The sequence below is a fragment of the Populus euphratica genome, unplaced genomic scaffold, assembly GCF_000495115.2.
Source record: "Populus euphratica unplaced genomic scaffold, PopEup_1.0 scaffold2208.1, whole genome shotgun sequence".
NCBI lineage: Eukaryota > Viridiplantae > Streptophyta > Magnoliopsida > Malpighiales > Salicaceae > Populus > Populus euphratica.
Window position 1 is genome coordinate 6,907 of NW_011502044.1, and position 20,123 is coordinate 27,029.

Genomic DNA, 20,123 nt, shown 5'->3' on the forward strand with positions numbered 1-20,123 from the left:
ACCCGGTCAAAAACCCGGTGGTAACCCGTTGACTTTTATTTATTTTTTATTAAAACGACGTCGTTTTGATTTTTTTAAAAAAATAGAAATTGACCCGGCCGACCCGTTCGACCCGGTCAAAACCCGGAACCCGGGCCTTGGACCGGGTCAGCCACCGGGCCGGGTTTAAAAACTATGGTCAAAGGTATTGAAGTCAACCCTAATAAAGTAAAAGCAATTTAGGTTAGGTTGGCTTTAAAAATAATTATGGTGAGCCATCTTGAAAAATAAAAAAAAATAACATAGTTCCTGAAATTTTAAAAAAATAAAAACTTTTAATTCAACTTTTAATGTTTTTTTTCCTTCAAATTATTCCAACAATTTTCGGTAAGTTTGTCAAGTTCTTTTGGCATGTTACGCTAACACCGACTTCGCTTGGTTTGGTGGAGTCTGCTCTGGAGGACAATTGTGGACAATTCGAGCAGCCTTGCAATGCTGGGAGATAAAACGAAGATGAGGTTGCTGATTTTTAATTAATTTTATAAAAGGTTGTGGAAGAGTTTAGTTTTGCCATTTTTTTTTCAGTCAGTCTACCTTTGGATTTTTTTTCCTCTTGCAGTTATTTCGCCTCCATTTTATTTATAATCGACACTTACAATTCCCTCTTAACACAGGAGGACTAGCTTTCAAGGAGTTGATACGCGATTTTGCATGGCAACAAGTTAATTAGTTGTGCTCCATGACAGTCAATGTCATGATGTTATAAAATATCTTAAGAAAATTATGCGTTAAATAATTAATTAATTTTTTTGTTTTAATAATATAATTAATTTTTTTTAATTAAAATAGTTGGTAGCTAGCATTTGATGTCTCGTAAATAAATAAATAAAGGCGGTTGATAGTTTAAAGTAAAACTTGTAAAAAATATATATAGATTTAGGGATATTTAAATAAATATTTTTATAATAAAAATATATTGATAATTTAGAAAGATATATTGGTGTGCATGTGATAACATTAAGTCCTTGGGTCATCTCTAGTACAGTTGTAAGTCCTTTAATCCATTGATGGACCTGGCGTAGTACGTTGGACTAATTTTTGGGTATAACAAAACCCTATTCATTTTCATGCTTGTGCTGTCCATCCAATCACTTTCTTCAAGCCTTTATCTTCCATGACTACAAATTTGCAAGGTTGAAGGCGTTTGGAGCTTGTTCGCTCAGTCTTGCAATTTTCCAGTAGGTGCCAATTCACCATGGCCAAATCTTGTCAGTGACTTTGAATGATTCTGTTTCTTTCCATGGGTGATAAACGTGTTATTGGTTTTCTTCCTCTCAACATGTTGGTTCTTCCACTGTCAAGATTACGTGGTCTCCCTTGTTGATTCTTTCAAGAAGGGAAAAGAAACATATCATCAAGAAATCCTAATGAACAAGACAAGGGCAATATATAAAATTAATAGAAGAGTTGTATTTATTCCTTTATTGAATTCAATTGTAATGACTTCAGTTCCAAGTATGAGAGCTCCATTATTAATCTATTAACTGAAATCGATGTTCACTATCATAAAATTCAATTTTACATCAAAATTGTTTACAAACAAGCTCTAAAGCATTTTTCTAAGTGTTATGAAGAGCTCTGAGACATCCTTTCAGCCTCTTAACTTCTAAATTTAACAAGTGAAGATAAAAATAAGCAGATGCACGTAAATAATTAAACAAATTTTCAGACAATCAGTAGGGCGATAAGAGGTTATTTTGAATTACCTGGGCATGATTTACTCTAGACATTTGGAAACACGCTTGTGGAGAATCAAAACCATCCTCTAAAACCAACCTCAGCACCATAACAAGTTACAAGACTTCTGGGGAAAAAATTTATACATAATAAATAGGAAAAGAATGATTAGCGACATCATCATTCCAGAAATACTGGAAATTCAAAACTTTGCACCACGGCAATCATTTTTTCATGAGTAGAAACCAATACCAAAGCGTTATGTGCAAGAACACAGCTAAATTTTTTAACTATGTGTAAACATCATTGCTAAGCCAGACTGCACACCTGGTCTCCCCATTTACTGGAAAAATGATGAGGAACCCCAATTTCTCTCTAGATATTCAATATACAAGACCAGATCATATTTTGCAAGAATGACATCGATGGCATCCTTTAAAGGATCTAACAGCCTCCCTTTTATTTGAGGCAATCTCACATCCAACCTCCTACATTCTCTTGTGTGCGCATACATTCTCTTGTGTGCGCTGAGTAAGGGCCAGTATATAGCTTGAAAGAAAATCGATCAAATAAGTGGGCAGGGCATTGAGAAATTGGCCAAAAAGAGAAAAATCAATTAATCAATTATCATAGTGAAAGACATTGTATCCTGTCAGGAAGATTCCTGGGCATGGGTAGTGCAGTGACATATCTCTGAAGGCATTTCTGGGCATTTCCAGATGCATCTGAGGATGATGAGCTCTCGGCTCCATCACCTTGACCCCGTCCATGGAATTTTGCAAAACGATTGATAACAGAAAACCTCTCTAGATCCTGGCATTCCAATCTCAAGTCTGAAACTGATGCTCTTTTGTCCAATCTGCATCCCAGGAGGGCAAATAATAAATGATAGTATATCTTTGTACCAAGTGTGTTTTATCATTAGGAATTTCAGCTTAAGGAGATGCCAAAGAAGAAGAAACGAGACATGCAGGTGAAACAAACTGCAATCATGGCCGCACAAAACCCAACATTAAGCAATCTAAATCCACATCTGCATGGTCAAGTTCAAGCATGCTAGATTGTTCTCATTGTACCAATCAATATGCCCCTCTCTAAAACTTGTTTCGGGCCGCAACATTCTGGACTGAATAAACAAAACCTCTTTCAATTTGTTTGGAAATACACATGATTCCTATGCCTTTCCTCTCAATACAAAGTCAAAGCATTTTTCTTCTAGAGAGAAAAAAGAAATGAAAAATAGGACTCTTAACAATTCATAAGACATCAATAATGTTTGAATTAGAGAAGTGGATATATAGAGGAAGGACAAGTTAACATGTCAGACACCAATATTAAAAAGCAGAACAGAATTTTAAAGCAGCAAAAATGAGATTGAGAAGTTAGCAAGCAATTAAATATCACCACTAAAGACACCAAAGTTTACCTCAACAAATCACTCTCCAGCTTCCTTGTTCTACTGATAAGGTCTTCCATGACGTTTGAGAAGTATTGATCAACACTCTTATCAGGTGATTTTATCTTCTCAGGCAGGCTTAGGAGAAAGAAAATTTTCTTTTATCATACAGATCAAAGAATTATTTAACACTAAAAACTATAAATCTTACTACCAAGTAAAAAGCATACTGAGGAAACAAAAGGGCCAGTATTTAACACACAAATGATTCTTACAGGTCTCTGCTGTTGGAAGGTGCAGGAGTATCATTTCCAGTACAAGAGAGTTTGCTGCATGCATCTCCTAGTGTTGATCTGGCTACAGAGTAAGCAGCATTCTCATAATGCAAAGTAGCATCTGCAGAGAAAACTGATGCCAGGGCAGGGCGAAGGAGCATCTGCATGAGCTGTGTAGTCAATATAAGCCTCCTCTTTGAGCTAAGGACAGGCAGCCCATCGTCTAACATTTCAACTTCATCTTCCACCTGTTATCAGAAATGAAGCCATTTGAACATGAGGTAACTTTAAGAAAATATAAGAGGAAGAAAAATGATGGATGAATATAGCTTTTAAAGCTGTATAGCTATGAGCAAACCTTTTCTGTCAATCTATTTGTTGCCTGTGCCCAGTCAACTTCAACCGCACTACCAACAGAAAAATCCACATGTTATAGTCACCATGAAAAGAAAATACAAAATGAATCAAACAATTATCCAGTAAATAATATCAGAGAAACAGAGCAATGAACTTTTGCAGCAAAATAAGAACACTAAAATGATGAATCAGTTTCATCAACAAAGATAAATATGGCACTCAATCAATGCATTGTTATGGCAACCACCTGACATTCTGAAGACTTTGAGGACCATGCATCACTTCCTTATGCCATGGTACAAGTTCGGACACGGAAATTTTACGTTTCTTTGGTCTCATAACCACCAGGCTCACATCACCCGAATCAGGCTGCAATGACTGAGGGGAAGAAAATTTCTCACTAGCTATTGATGAGCAGGTTGAACCCTTTTGGACTCTACCAAACTGGCTGGCAGCAACAGCAGCATTTCCTTGCACAATTGAACTATGAGCATGCGATCTATTATCAGGTCTTCCAGCAGTGAAAGGCATTTCTGAAGTATTCATGGAGATAGTTCTTTGTACATCATGCATTCGTAATATCTGTCCATTTTTAAAGGTTCCATACTGATCAAACCAAGATGGCGCCATCTGGGGACTAATCTGGGAATGTTCACCTCTGACAGAAACTGCACCATTGCTACCAGCAAAACTCTGAGAATCATGTCGACCAAATGCAGGCATTTCCTTTGAAGGTGCAGTTGTGTCCTGAACATCAGCTATTTTTGCCGAAAAGCTAAGCATCTTGGAATCTCCAGGGGGAATTGGAGTGCAGTCTGCCAGTGCATCTCTGACCATATTTTTGTGTCCATAAAACTGCTGACCTCCCTGAGTAGTTACCAGCTGAGGATCCACAGGAGCATCAGGACTTTTAAATCTCTTCAAACTCCTATTACCATTATCCACCTCCTCATTTTCCATGCCCTGCATTTGATGCAATAGGGGGTAATTTTGATGCAAAGTATTATTGGGTTTTAAAGATCGTCCAAAAGCTTCAATTTGTTTCCGAGTACTGGCTAGGTTTGAAAGAGATGTTTCAGTAAGATGATTCAAAAAAGAGCCTTTCTCATGTGAAGCGCTCATTGTATTTTGGGGCCGATCATTCTGAGGTGAAACTTGCTGCAAGTGGTCTGCTTTTGCTGGTTGCTCTTTCCCAAGAAAACCATCTGAATTCATCAAACAGGAACCAGATTCAGCTTGACTGCTCCCTCCAACTTGCCTTATTTGACTGTCTGGCTTCTGTGGTAGAGTCAGAGTTGGGCCTGAACTGTTATGTGATAGAAGATTGGATTTAAACATACTGGATGAAGTCTGAAATGGCTGAGAACCAAATGGATGTAGCTGAGATGGAACACTAGTCCAAATAGTAGGTGACATTTTTGAAGAAACAGCATCTTGTGATAAAGCATTACGTTGGGGAGCTGGTGCAACTTCCAGCACAGGGAATTGTTGAGCAGAATCTCTTGCATGGTCAGGAGAAGAGGCATTATCACTATGTGAAGCATGCCTGGATGAGTCAGACACCGATGGTAATGCAGAATGATTAGTTTGATCTCTCTCAGAAGACTCATCTGTCTGTTTTTGTTGAGAAGAAAATTGATCAAAAGATTCATTAACACATTTACTGGTTGTTGTGTGTCCACCTGTATCAGTCGTGTGCTGATTGGAAAGATGATTTCTTGAATAAGGGAAACCAGGGGGAAAGGCAGCAGCAAAATTTCGTTGGGCACTATTGCCAGAGTGCATTGAGGTGCTGCAAATAGCATTCCGCAAATGTCCATGAGATGTTTCATGTGGAATTAAAAACTGAACAGAGGAAGTAGGAGCCAACCTTGTAGAAATAATTGCATTCGTGGGGCTCTGAGAAGGAAGGGCATGCTCTGGAATGAGCCCCCTTTGGGATGGAGGAGCCAGTTGCAAACCAAAAGCTTGAGAAGTAGTAGAACGATCCCTCTGAACGTGAAAAGATGCATCAGAAGTTTCAGCTTCAGGCATCTTAGAAGACAGGTCGTGGTTGACAGAATTGAAGTGCATTTCATTTCCCTGTTCACTTAATTGGTCCACCTTGTGAAGGAGCTCCAGCATATTTCGATTGCTACAAATTTGAAAACATAAACCATATAACAGCCATACCAATAATCAAAGAAGTGAGTCAGTGACACATTTGATTGCTAGCATGGAAAGGACAATACAATTGAATAGCGGATTAATAAAAGTGGTAAAAATGATCAATGAGCTTTCCACCATCAAGATAAACAACAGCAGACAGTCAACAATATCTTGACCAAAATTCAAAATAGCAATAAAGGATAATATCCAAAACATTCAACTACCTTGTCATGGTTTTACTTGGTGCATGAGCAGATCTGTCAAAGGGAGTCGACAAGCCAGGTGCCGAACCTGGAGGAATACTTTTTGGAGGCATCTCATCTAAGCCTTTTGTTTCTCCTTGAAAGCCAGACAAATGAACCTGCAAATGAGTAATAAATGAGAAGCCATTAAAAGATATTCTAACACCTGTTTCAATTCCATGGAGAAGTCACACTTAGCATGACCCAGAAAAATTGCTAAAAGTAAAGAGAGGGGTGTCTGGAATGGAGCTCAAGAAGCAATCTCTAAATTACCTTCTCAATTTCAACAGAATCTCTAGCTGCATGACTAGGAAAGTTTGGATAACTACCATACCCTTGGTCAAGACCCTTTAGCCCTTGACAAACCTGCTGAGGAATGGACTCTGAATTTGCCACAAGATTTGTTCCATAAGAAGGTTCCATGTCAGCATCCAGATCCCCCATAGGATGATACTGAAATTTGCGTGATCCAGATGGCTTTTGACCTCTAGGACTGGATGACTTTTGCCCTATAGGACTGGATGACTTTTGCTTTCCTCTGGACAAAGAACAAGAATCATTGGCACCCAACCATGTGTTTTCCCTTGCACCAAAAGCAGATGCATGGGGGGTTATATTGGGGAAGCTATCAGTTGTGTTATCTTTTGTATTTGAGCGCTGCGCTTCCAGAGTTTCAACTGCCCTGTTTGCCAAACTACTATTTCTCGATGACTCAAAAGTATGATCATTCTTGACCATATGAGGTTGGCACTTTCCTACAACCTCATTTCCTTTATGGTTCACTGAAAAACCAGCATGTTTCCAGATATCAATATTATTACTTTTAGAAAGCAGTTTGCTGCTTTCCATGTTGGCCCTCTCGGTGCTTGAATCTGGCAATGCAGCAACATTATTCCTGTGAGTATCTTCTTGGTTGACCAGTGGGCTTGTCATGGAAGATTTTACTTGTTCCAATTCAGTAGTAGAATTGGAAACAGAAGTAGTCTTCCATATATCAGCACCATGACCCATCACCTCAAACATGGGACTCTTTTTATCAGCATTCTGAGAATCTTGGAATGATTTTTCATTTCCCTGATATTTCAAACCAGTAGTTGTGATGGGAGATGCAGAATCCATAAAGTTCCGGCCACCTCGACTAGTTAATGATTGGCCACTGGAGCTATATGATGGCCTGCTCTGTTGATTTGCCCAAGAGCCTGGAATGCTCTTTGCATTTGATGCTGCATCTGAAGAATGGGTAGCTTTTCCATAAAAATGACTGCCTTCAGCAGCTGCTTTTTGTAGGAGTCTCCTATCTGACCACTTGGTTTCCTCCCCTGGAAACTGCTGAGTATGCCTAAGAGAAGCAGTCTGCAACCTATCACTCTGTTCATGTGAAGTATTGACTCCAGATTGGTGAACCCCTCGGATATTATTATAACTCGTACCTGCATTTGTTTCATGAGACACAGGGATGGCTCGAGTGTTCAAGCTAGAGGCAGATGGCAAGCTATTATCAGCCCAATTTGACTTCTGTTTACTAATATCATTTGCAGTGGGAGTCTGCTGATTCACAGCTGGAGGTTTGCTCTTTCGGTAAGTCACACCACTCCACTCTTCTTGCAGCCGTGTATCACTGCTAGAAGTTTCTGCTACAGCAGATTGCATAAGAGCACTCCAACTCCCACTTTGTACAGAGGGCAATGTACTGAAAAAGTCTGTGCCATCCAACATATTGTAACCTCCAGAACCCATGTTGGTGGTCCTGCCAAATGCATCCCATAAATTATCATCAGACCCAAACAAAATCTTTGCCTCGGTTGGATCTAGGGTAGCCACATTCTGGGAAGGTGCAACCTGTATCATGGTTTCCTCTTCTGATATTTCTGATGGACCAGCCAGGTCTTGCCTCATGCAAATTTCTTGCACTGGCTCATTGCTTTGCTGGGGATTCACTTGCTGCAAGTTTTCCAACTTAAATCCACTATTTATACCATGACCATCAGACGATGCAATCATTTTCCCCTGATATCCCTGTCTAGAAATCAATGCTCCATCCCGCACGCTAACCTGCTCTGGAAATGCATACTGATTGTTTTTTAAGGAGTTACTGCTGGCTGATACCTGCTGCATCAACGGCTTATCCATTTGGACAGGAGAATACTGACTTGGTGTGAGACTCATTGCAGAGATAGGGACACCATAAAGAGATTGATCAACTTGCTGCGGAACCATACCCACTATGTGTGGCAGTGCCTGGCCCTGCTCAGGGGAAACCATATGTCCTCTAATAGATCCTTGCATAACTGGAGGCACAGCTTGCTGTGGCCAGTTTGTGCTAGCTGCCATGAGCTCAGGCTGCAATGAAAAATTTGATGTTTCATGAATAGGAATGCCATTGATCAAAGGTTGTGAGTTGCCAGCTGCCTGTTTTGCAAAAGTAGAAGCTTGATTGACTGAATTCAGTTTCCTTGCATCTTCTTGCTTCTGAAGTTCTTGCTGCCACTGCATTTCTTGTATTTTCTTAAGCATAAACTGATGCTGTAGCAGCTGCATGTCACTAATCCCTGGCTGCTGTCTAGGAAAAGATTGCTGCATGCCAGGATGCTGACTGCTAATTTGCTGCTGACCTCCAAAGAAATCATAATTAATTGGAGATTCATTAAAATCCATTCTGACTGAATTCTTTTTGAGAAATTCAGGACCATCTGCCAGCTGTGAATCAAGCATTGAAAAGCCTTTTGATGTCATACCACGTCGATCAGATTCTGTATCCATTCCCAAAAAGTTTTCTTCATCCTGGTTTGTCTGAAGAACTTGATGGCCATGCATATAGCCATTCAAAGGTGGCTGTTGGCTTTGACTCTGGCTTCTGGCAAACTCAGGTCTGGGATTTGAATGTGAAAAGCACATGCCAAGCTGCACACTTGATGATTCACCTCCTCTCTTGGTATCAGCTAATTTCAAAAGAAAATGAGTGATAAATGACTTACAAGCCTACAAACTTTACCGCACACAATAACTTCAAACCATCATATCCATAATTCAGGGTGTTATTGATGGAGGAAAAACCAAGTCTGCTTTATTACAATTTAACTCTACTGAAAACAATACAGGCCAATGAAAACTAATAAAATAAGATATGCATAATTAATACCTGGTTGATGTACGTTGTCATTTTTTAAGTTAGAAATAAGAGGTGTGCCAATCTGCCTCTGACTTCCAGCCCAGGGATTATTATTTGGGCCAGACCAAGTCCCATCAACAGTCTGTGATTGGTGCTGGACCTGGGACCAGTTATCCTGCCCAAGGAAATTGTGGATCCTATCTCCAACTTCGTTGCCAGGCATAGATAACCCACCTCACAGATATTCAGCAGCTTAAATTGTCAGAAGAAACTCACTACCTAAAAGGAGATCAAGTTTAAATCTTTATATTCAGACAATTTAATTGAACAGAACTTTACTACATGTAAAACTTCATAAGTACAAGCACGCTCAAACTTCTTCTCTGTTCATTGGGTGTCACTCAAATCTCATTCTGCATACAATCAAGATCTAAGGCATCACAATGAAGTAATGGAAAGATGTGTGGATAAGATTGTGTGTGTGTATGTGAGCATAACTCTACACAGTTGACCAAAAGACTTAATCAGAAAAAGGAGTTGATGATCTAGTGGTGAATAGCTGTCCTGTATGCATAAAGTCAGCCCTCAATTACAGTGTTACCTCATAATCACCTTTTACAAATATATTATATATATAAACAATGATCTGTTGGCACACACACACACATTTAACAATCTCTTGCAGTTAATTGTCAATCATCTACCCAAGAGTAATCAAAAGAATAGTTAATAATATTTTCTATTAAGTTCAACAATACTGCCAACAGCCATAAATCCAAACAACCACCATCATTACAGGAATTCGAACTCTTTTAGCCTACTTTCAGTTTGCATGCAGGGGCACAACACTTATTCCTAGAAAAAATTTCCAGTCACTTTATTATTTCTCAAAAACTGTATGACTTCAATATTTCCCTAATAAGGAACGTCCCAGACATTGTCAACTAATATAACTTCGAAAAGTTACAGCTAGGTTAAGGTGAAGCTCTATAAATTGTTTAGGCAATAGGAAACCTACATAAGATATCCTTCAGCAGCAAGAAGCTTAAATTCAGATTGCAAGAACTTAAAAGACAAGCCTCTTCTATCTATTGGTTCATACTAGGAGATGCTGAAAATCAAACTGAAGATGAGATTAATAGGTGACCTCTTCTTTTCATTGAATTATAAAAGGTGGACCAGCTACAAGGAAATATACCTCCCTAGAAAGTACAAATCTCCTAAACTCCACTGCCGAGTAAAATTCATTGACATGGATGTCCTACCCCCTCAGAATGCAATTGTGGAGGCAATGGGGCAAGGTGTGGTAGAAAGATTTCTGCTATATGCCTTGATATCATGCATTCAATTGTTGAAGAGGGAGCTGAATCAAAGAGTTCTTTGAAGTCAGATTTGGGGATTTTCTTTTTTGTTAACCTTGAACAGGAAAAACTCAGAGAGGGCGGGTGTTGCCATCCTCCCAAATTGTCCTGACCTTCTCATAAATTGACACATTTAAGCTGCCAATCAATAGTTACATGGAGAAAACACTTGATTGGAGGGATCATAGCGCAGAGCAGCATTATATCAAATTACTTGCAGAAAACAATTGGACATATTCAATTTAAGAAGCTAAATTTACATGTAACCAATACTTTCGCAATCGCTTTAACATTTATTAATTCACAAGTAAATTTCGGTATCAGTGGTTAGAAATTAAGAATGACAACAGAAGATACACAAAATTCGGATCATAACAAGTCGAATGAGATTGAAAATCCTTCTCAAACTCACTCGAAGACAAATGCTTACCAAACATTCAAAGCCCAGTAATTAAACAAATAGCCAGCAGAAACGAAACACAGAACATTTCCCTATCGTTCTATCAACAACTAAAAAAAGCATGAAACCCCAAGTTTAACTAAAATATCACTTTTATAGCCAAATTATAAAGATCGATAACAAAACTCAAAACCTTTATGCTTAAATAATCTCCTTTTACCAAAAATCAAAGAAAAAAGCGGAAATACAGCTGCCCATCCATAAAGGACCCAAACTAAACAGACACGGACCCAGAATTTATCATGGAGAAAATTAGGGTTTCTAGAGAGAATTAGGACTCACAGTTTCACGCTGACGCCTCAATTCGAGCTCCAAATCGACCCCCTAAAGGCTTGAAAATTTCATGGCATTTATTCATCTTGGGTTTCGAATCGGGAGAGAGAAAGGGGGAGTGTAGAAATGAAAGCTCAGGGAAAGGGAGAGAGAGATAAAGTGATCATAATGGAGAGCGAAATTTTCAACGAACTGAGGAACAGAAACTGAGGTTCGGGTCCGAACCTAGGTTAGGTTTGGAGTCCGAAGCTGAGGGCTAAGTAAAAGGAAAGCGTTTTTTTGGGTGAGGGAGGAAGAGATATCGGGTGGAAGTGGTTAGGAGTAGACGGGAATTAGGTGGTCCTGCAATTAAAATTTGTCATATAGTAAAATAATCATGCAGCATCCCAATTTTTTTCACAGGCATTTTACACGACTTTTATGATCCATTGAACCATTTTTCATTTGCAAAAAGCATCTGAGTAAGAGGGGATGGACATTTTTCTTGGCGATTTGGCAGGCCACAGGAGGGAAGGACATTTTGAATTAAGCGGCCGTTTTTTTTTTGCGGTAGAGTTGTTTTCTATGAATTATAAAAAAAAAAATTATGGTTTTTAATTGTTTTAATTTAATGATATTAAAAATATTTTAAAAAATAAAAAATTTATTTTTATATATTTTTAAAAAATAACTTAAAAAATCATTATCATAACATCAAGCATTACCTTTTTAAATTATTAAGGAAATTTTTAATTTAATATTTAGGTGTTTATTATGAACTTATAAATTATCTCTATGTAACTACAGCAAGATTAATTTTTAAGGATATAAAAAAGAGTTTTTTTAATAATATAAAACCTTTTATAGTTTAATCTTTTTTTTATTTTGTTTTAGTTCTTTCAAAAATTATATATTATTTAATGAAGTTAATAAATTCATAATATTTTAAATCTTCTTGTTAACGTGCTATAAAAAAATTAATAAAAAATATTAAATTATTTATATAACTATCATAGTATTTTATTTAATAACTAAAAAAACCGCTGAATCACATTAAAAATAAAAACTCTAATAAAAAAAGAATTTTTTATAAAAGATGTGGTGGACAGATCCACGAAGGCGGCCATCCACCACGACTCAGTTTCACAGATATTCTCTGGCTTAAGATCACAAGGACATATTCTCATCGTCTCGGAGTCCTAACGAATATAAGGCAAAGGGAGGATGATTTTTTAAAATTCTTGGTCTTTTCCCGTGCGCTTGATCCAGGACCTAAGGTGGAGTAGGGAGATATTGGTGGTGGAGAAGGGGAAAGAGATCAGTATCTAGATATGATCACACGACGGAGGGACATGGTATAATGCTTTTATAGCCTGTGTTTCAAAACAAAAACAAAGATGTGGTCTTTTTTTACAAGGTGGGGGCGGGAATATAAGAATTCGGAATGATACTTCTAAAGGTAAGAAATTCATAGATTACTGGAGCAAGATTTTTAGTGGTGGCAGCTGAGTATATGGACACGACTATCTTTGAACCACCCTCGCGAGGAACCTTGGAAGTGTCGTCATTTTCAATCATCGAAATAAGAAATCCTCCCTTGGGTGCTTATATGCCCACCAAAATTCTTGTTTTTTCCCTTCATATAGCTCAAACCATGGGAAGAAAATGATGAATTGTGACATAAATATCGGAAATCTTTCAAAACCATCCATTAATCCAACAACAAAAACCAAATATGACCGACCCATTAAACGAAACAACATCATCTACCGTTAAAACTCGCAAGTCAAGACCAAAAGAATTGAAAAAATATTTCTAATAATGGTAGTACCAGAGAAATACAAGCAAGAAAAGCGGTAGTGGTTGTGGTGGTTGTCTCTTGCTCAATATCCGGTCAAATGGGATATCAAAACCCTGGAGCATACATAACAAAACCTAAATCTGGTGTTGATGGTCGTGAAATGGAGATTGGTATTGCATAGGGCACTCATATCTGTATATATCAACCAAGTTGTCCGAGTCTCAAGACTGATATCTTACCAAAGGACAAGAATATACAAAACCCAATTAAAAATATCCAAGCAAAAGCAATCTATTTTATCTTTTTCACTGGGAAGATCCAGACCTCTAAATCCCATACAAATCTCAAATAATCCAAATTTACAAAAACTAAGCAAAACCCAGCGCTCTGTATTGCTCTTGAATCTGCTGGAAATCATAAAATGGAGGTATTACTTTATGAGAGGAAGGGGGAAAAAAATGCTGTGGTTCAACCATTGTAATTTCCATATTGAAAGAGAGAGAGCGAGAGAGAGAAAGGGCATGTTGTCTACAGTGAACGCGTAACTTGAGGAGAGAGCATGAGTGATTTATTGCTTGTGTGAATTGTTGATATATGAGTATAATTTTATCATTGTATTATTATGCATAAAGATAAAGTTAAAGAATGTGGAACATCACTGTTTATCCATATTTATTTTACTATAAATTACAATAGTAATTTATATAATATTATTTTAAAAAAATATATTTTATTTTTATTTTTTATTTACTTACATTATATTATTTTTTTTCTATACTTTCCCTCTTCTTCTTTTTTTTTTTTGCCTAAAGCTATATTTATCAATTATAATTTTTTAATATTAAATTGGTTAAAAAAAAATTGTAATTTTTTTAAATACTGTGAATTGCTACTGTGTTTTTTATATTTTTTTTTATTTTTTTATTTTTTAAAATTATATTTATCTATTTTATTTTTTTTAATATTGAACTGATTGAGAATTTATTTTTATAATTTTTTAAATATTATTGATTACTACATTGTTTCTCTACATAATCTTTTTTTTTTGTTTTTATGAGTTTCTCCCTAATTATCTTTTTCAATTTTATTTTTTAATAATGAGCTGATTAAAAATTATAGTTACAATATGTAGGGAAAAAAACATTATAGTTTCCCTCATAAATTACAGTGGATTATTACAGTATTTTTCCCTATATGATTTTTTATATTTTTTAAAAATTATCTTTATTAATTTTATTTTTTAAATATTAAACTGGTTAATAATTACAATTACAAGTAAGGTTATATCATGTAAAGAAAACACTGTAACTTTCCTCACAAAACACTATGGATTGATATAGTTTTTCCTTACATGGTTTTTTCAGTTTCTTTTATGTTTTCTTTTTTTGTAATATATTTTTTTTAAATTATCTTTATCAATTTTATTTTTTTAATATTGAGCTGGTTAGAATTTAATTTTATAATAAAGCTTAATCATGTAGAGAAAGTACTCTAACTTTCCTCATAAAACACTATGGATTGCTAAAATATTTTTTTATGTATTTTTTATTATTTTTTAAATTATCTTTATTAATTTTATTTTTTTAACATTAAACTGGCTGAGAATTATAATTATATCATTACAAATAAGGTTAAATCATGTGGAGAAGTACTGTAGTTTTCATCACAAAATACTGTGAATTACCATAGTGTTTCCAACATGTTATTTTTTCTATTTTTGTTTGTTATATTTAAAAAATATATCTTTATCGATTTTATTTTTTTAATGTTGAGCTGATTAAGAATTTAGTTTTGTAGTTTTTTTTTAGAATATTGTGAATTGATGTAGTGTTTTTTCACATGATTTTTTCTAAAATTATCTTTGTCGAATATTTGTTTAAAATATTAAGTTAATTACTATAGTATTTTTTTAAATGGTTTTTTCTAAAATTATCTTTGTTTATTTTATTGAGGAAAGCACTGTAGTTTTCTTCACAAAATATTGTCAATTGCTATAATGTTTTTTACTCATGGGCTTTTTTTCTAAAATTATCTTTGTTGATTTTTTTTAATGTTAAGCTAGTAAAGAATTTAATTTTATAATTTTTTTTACTTTTTAGTAACATGAAAGCTAAATTATATGCTGAAAGCACTGCATCTTTTATCACAAAATACTGTGAATTATTACAAAGCATTTTGTTAAGTCTCTAGATTTTTTTATCATCAACATAATTTTTTTCATCATGAAATATTAGTTTTATTATATCTTTAATTTTTATTATTTATCTAGTATTGATTTATAATTATAACATTATTAAGTATATTTATTTTATAAACTTACAGCATATTATTTCATTTTATTTCAATTGAAAATGTCGGTTGACAGGAATATAAAGTGCAATTTAAAAGTAAAATAAAAAAATTATAAAAAACTTAATATAATGAATCCTTAAAAAAATATATATAAAAAAAATAAAAAGAGCGCCCCGCAAACTTACCTGAGAAAATAGTTTAGCTAGAGAAACAATTGGAGCAATAACACGTTACGCCACTCGCAGCAGTGCATAAAAAAATAACAAGGTAACGTCAGTCATGCTATCGCAACAAAATTGTGTGAATCTCAGTGGTGCAATAGAAACATTTTTTGAAAGGTTCAGCCAATTATTTTTTTAGTACTCCATTTGTAAAAGAAAATAAACAATAAATTTCTCATATAATTTTGCACACTAGTATTATAAGGATAATATAATTTTAGTTATTTAATCATTTGTATATTATCAATAATTTAGCAATTTAATATAAAAATATTTTTGTATTATCAGTTGTTATAATTATATGTATTTAAGCACAAATATTAACAAATCTCGTACCCATAAAAATATTTAATCTAATTTTTTTATAACTTTTTATACCGTTCATTTTTCCAAACTTAGCATCAATTTTTATTTTTTTTATTAATTGAAACTGAATTTAGAAAATTACTATCTTGATTTATTTTTAAATACTATATAATATATATCATTATCTTGATGCATGTCAAATTTAAATTTTTAGTTATCCTTGAATTTTTTAAGTAATATTATTATATTATTTATTTTCATAATTGTATATAAAAAAAAATTTAATTAAAAAATAATGAGTGAAACAATACACAAGTTAACTATTATGCTGTCATAAACTTTAAAAAAACATAAAGAATCTTTATATAGATTCATCTAGTATAAAAAAAATAAGTTTCTTAAATTTTTTTTTTTATATCTTATTATTAGACACTAATTAAAAATTTTCTTTTATATCTTATTATTAGACACTAATTAATATGCATATTAAATTAAAGTATATGATATGAGATTTCTATTCATTTTAAAAAAGAATTTATAATAAACATATCTCAAGAAATTGTGATTTAAAGTATATAGTTAAAAAAAATTGTTATATTTTTCTTTTTTCAACTTTGTATTAATATTAATATTTTGATTTTTTTTAATTTTTATTTGCACAAGTGGAAAGTTGAACCTAATCTATGTAAAAATTTATCCGTTAAAACTTATATATTGACATATAAGCAATTCATATATTAAAATTAGAGCACCATTTGAATTGCATTATTTTTAAGAATTTTATATGGAGTACGTAAGGATAAAAAACTGTACATTTGACAAAAAAATAAAATGAAATAGATGTTCCTTTTCAGTGCATTATAATAAAATGCTATAGTTTTATTATTTAAACATATTGATATATATTTGATAAACAGTTAGAAAAATTTTTTATTTAACAAGATACAATAAAGAAAGATTTTTATCTAATATATATTTTCATACAACTACCAATCTAACCTTGATACCAGTCATGAACATGTATAATAATATCCAAAAACTACATTGCCATTATAATTATCTTTTGAATTAAGACCATCATGTATATACATAATATGGTCTTATTATAAAAACACAATTGTCTTACAAAATTTATTTCTTCTAGCAAAAAAGCAAAATGATTATGACCAATACAATCATCACCTAATTAAAATGATAAAACATATACCTCGCCTGAAACTCTAGCAAATAATAATATTCAATAGCCCAAAACTTTGCTTGAAACTTTAGTCCAACAACCACAACTAACCACATGCGTATCGGTGTGTGTACACGCATGTGAAACCAAAACACACAGTCTAAACCCTCTTTCTCTCAATCTAAAACTCAACCACCATCAAAGCCAAAAGGCCTTGCCATAACCATCACCATCTTGAACTAATCCAATATTAAACTTTCATTATAATTATTAATATAAATGTCTTGTAGCCAATTGATTGATTATCTATAGTATTAACTTTATGTTTAATTTTCCAAAACTCTTAAATGCAATGGAAAGTGTAATTTTAAATGTTTTTTTAGAATCCTAAAGAGCTTATTAGACAATCTATGATCATTTAAGGTTTGAGCGAAGATCATTTGAAAATCAAATCTTCTTTTCGAGGTTTGATCAACTTCTTCAAAGTCGGGTTATCAAAAACTATAAGTCGTTCAAGTATTTAATCTTTAACAATAATTCACATGAAGTTCCAATAAAAAATCTCCTAAGCTTTTTTTTAAGAAAGGGATTGTTATGCCTTTAATGATATATTTTTCTTTTCTTCACTATGTCTATTTATGATACGATTAAGACTACACTAAAAAATTTATTACATGTTCCAAATAGACCAATTATAAGATCAAAATTAAATAAGCTCAAAAATACATTCAATGGGCTTATTTAGAAAAATTAGGCTATGATGGATTGCAAGGAGACAACATCAAAAGTACAGATTAAACTTTAGTTAATTTAATTTATGCATGAGAGGGCTTTGATCCATCTACTTCATGGGATAATTATTTTCAATAGGTAAAGGTTTATTTTTCTTAGTGTATAGTTTTATTATAACAAGCATTCTTTTTTATCTGATTGTTGGATTGAGCTAAACTTTATCAAATGTTTTCAGAGGTTTTGTTCAATATTGGGTTAAAATTTTAGGGTAATCAGAAATTAGAAAAGCCTTATGATAAAGTTTAAAACCTACTATGCATGAATTGTATTAGTTTTCTAGTTAATTTATGATTCTTTTTCTATTTTATTTAGAACTCTTTTATTTTTTTCTTTAACATTATTTAGGAAATTTTTACTTATTATAAATAGGGTTATTATCTTGTATTTAGGTTTTTTTAGGATAAACTTTGATTTCAACAATTATTATTGTGTGTGTGATTTTTTAGTTCTTTATTGAACTACTCTAACTTATCGAAGAATTAACCAAGTTTCATGGTGTCTTTTATACTTCTCATTTTTGTCTCTTTATAAGCGTTAGGTGAGAGTTCAATTACTTATAATCATGATATCTCGGTACAAGTTATTGTTGTGTCAAGCTCAATTTCAAACCTGATCTTAGCTTTCTTAAGAAGAATCAATTTGATTATAGGTTTATGAATCTTTATATCTGCGAGGTTCCTTCAAATGGTACCATAATAAAACTCTAAATCAAGCTATATGATACCTTTTATTGTTGTTGAGTCGATTTTCAAGTTTTCACATACTTCATTGTTGTTGAGTTCTTTATCTTTTCTAAAAACGAGTTGCGACATCAAGTTTTTTTTTTAAAAAAGAAATATTAGCGATATTGGTTATACATATAAGAATAAAAAAAATGCAAGAAAAGAAATTTTCAGGGTTTTCTGCAAATCTTAATTCAAAGAAACATAGTGTTCGACCACTTGCTTTTAAATCTAAAAAACAATAGTTATTTTCTAGGTTTCTCGGAGATAAATCTTGATTTGGGATACTTTAAATTTACTTGGTTGAGTTTTCTTAAAAGTTACAAAAATAAAATGGATAGTTTTATGTCATTATCTTTTTTATTAGTTTTGGCCACCGTGTGTATGTGTAAAGGCGTTATTGTTTTAAGTATTTTAAATCTTATTTTATTAGTTTCTTAGTCTTTGTAGTTTTTTATTTTGTGTTTTCATATCATTCATACTTTTCACAAATTCATATTGATAGTTTTTAGTCTTTAATACTTGTTGAGTCTTTACATTATTTAATTGCATCACTGAGATATTAATCTTTAATTTGTTGAAAACTAGTATCATAAAGAACTGAAATCTTGACAATTGAGTGGTAAAAGATGAAGGTGAACATATTAGAGTGAAAAGCTAAAAAATTATATGAAATACAAGAGAAGTGATATATATTAAGTGTCTACACGTGGAGGAATATATATACACTTATTATGTTCAGTTTGAGAATACCAAGTATGCCAAGTTAATAAGTTAGATGGTTGGTTTGAAATTGTGAGGGGTTTGGAAGGGAAAAAAAAGTTTATGAGAAAAGCTAATTCACCTCTAAAAAATTTCATAATAAAAAATATACATAAGGAGGCCAATAATTTTGATAATACCATGGTGGTAGGCTTCAACTACATAAAAACCAAAGGCCTAAAAGAGTTTGACCACTTAAGCAGTTTGATCATAAGAGGGTGGATAATGAGGATGAATTTTGAGATGGTTTAGATAGAGATTTAGATATTATTAAGATGAAAATCTTGGCATTTCAAGGCAAAAATGATTCAAAAGCTTATTTAAAGTGAGAAAAAAAAGTGGAGTTAATTTTTTTATCATCATCATTACTCTAAGGTAAATGAAGTAAACTTGTTATTGAGTTTATTAATTATACTATTATTTGGTTATATTGATTCATACTTAAAAGTGCATTTTTATCAAGGTTTTATATCATCATTTTGCACTTGAAGTATCAATAACCCCTTAACTAAAGCATGTTTTATAATAATATATCTAATAATATAAGATACCTTTAATTTGTGGTAAATGTTCATTTTAAATGCAGGCCTATCACATAAATGAAAGGATTAATTGATGAATTTAAAAACTGAAATTAAAAGGATAAAGAGATGGCCAAACTTAGAAAAGAGATGTCGGTGCAATCCAAACCGGAATACTATTCGGTAATTGGATCATATATGGAGCTATAGATC

General features: G+C 33.3%; 1 protein-coding gene across 4 annotated transcripts; it reads right to left on the reverse strand.

Annotated features, from left to right (window-relative positions):
- Positions 1-1,844: 1,844 nt before the first annotated feature.
- Positions 1,845-11,571, reverse strand: LOC105118773 (uncharacterized). Of its 4 annotated transcripts, XM_011016803.1 has the most exons (11): positions 11,347-11,570; positions 9,620-9,656; positions 9,274-9,522; positions 6,408-9,073; positions 6,117-6,253; positions 5,615-5,878; positions 3,992-5,536; positions 3,746-3,794; positions 3,388-3,635; positions 3,143-3,250; positions 1,845-2,575 (listed from the first exon to the last, which is right to left on the reverse strand). In XM_011016803.1, the coding sequence occupies exons 3-11, from the start codon at positions 9,464-9,466 to the stop codon at positions 2,344-2,346; spliced, it is 5,442 nt and encodes a 1,813-aa protein (XP_011015105.1). In that variant the 5' UTR covers positions 9,467-9,522; positions 9,620-9,656; positions 11,347-11,570; the 3' UTR covers positions 1,845-2,343. The 4 variants fall into 4 exon arrangements, with proteins under 4 accessions (XP_011015105.1, XP_011015107.1, XP_011015106.1 ...); XM_011016805.1 differs by lacking the exon at positions 9,620-9,656 and having other exon boundaries at positions 9,274-9,518; XM_011016804.1 differs by lacking the exon at positions 9,620-9,656.
- Between the last annotated feature and the right edge of the window lie 8,552 nt (positions 11,572-20,123).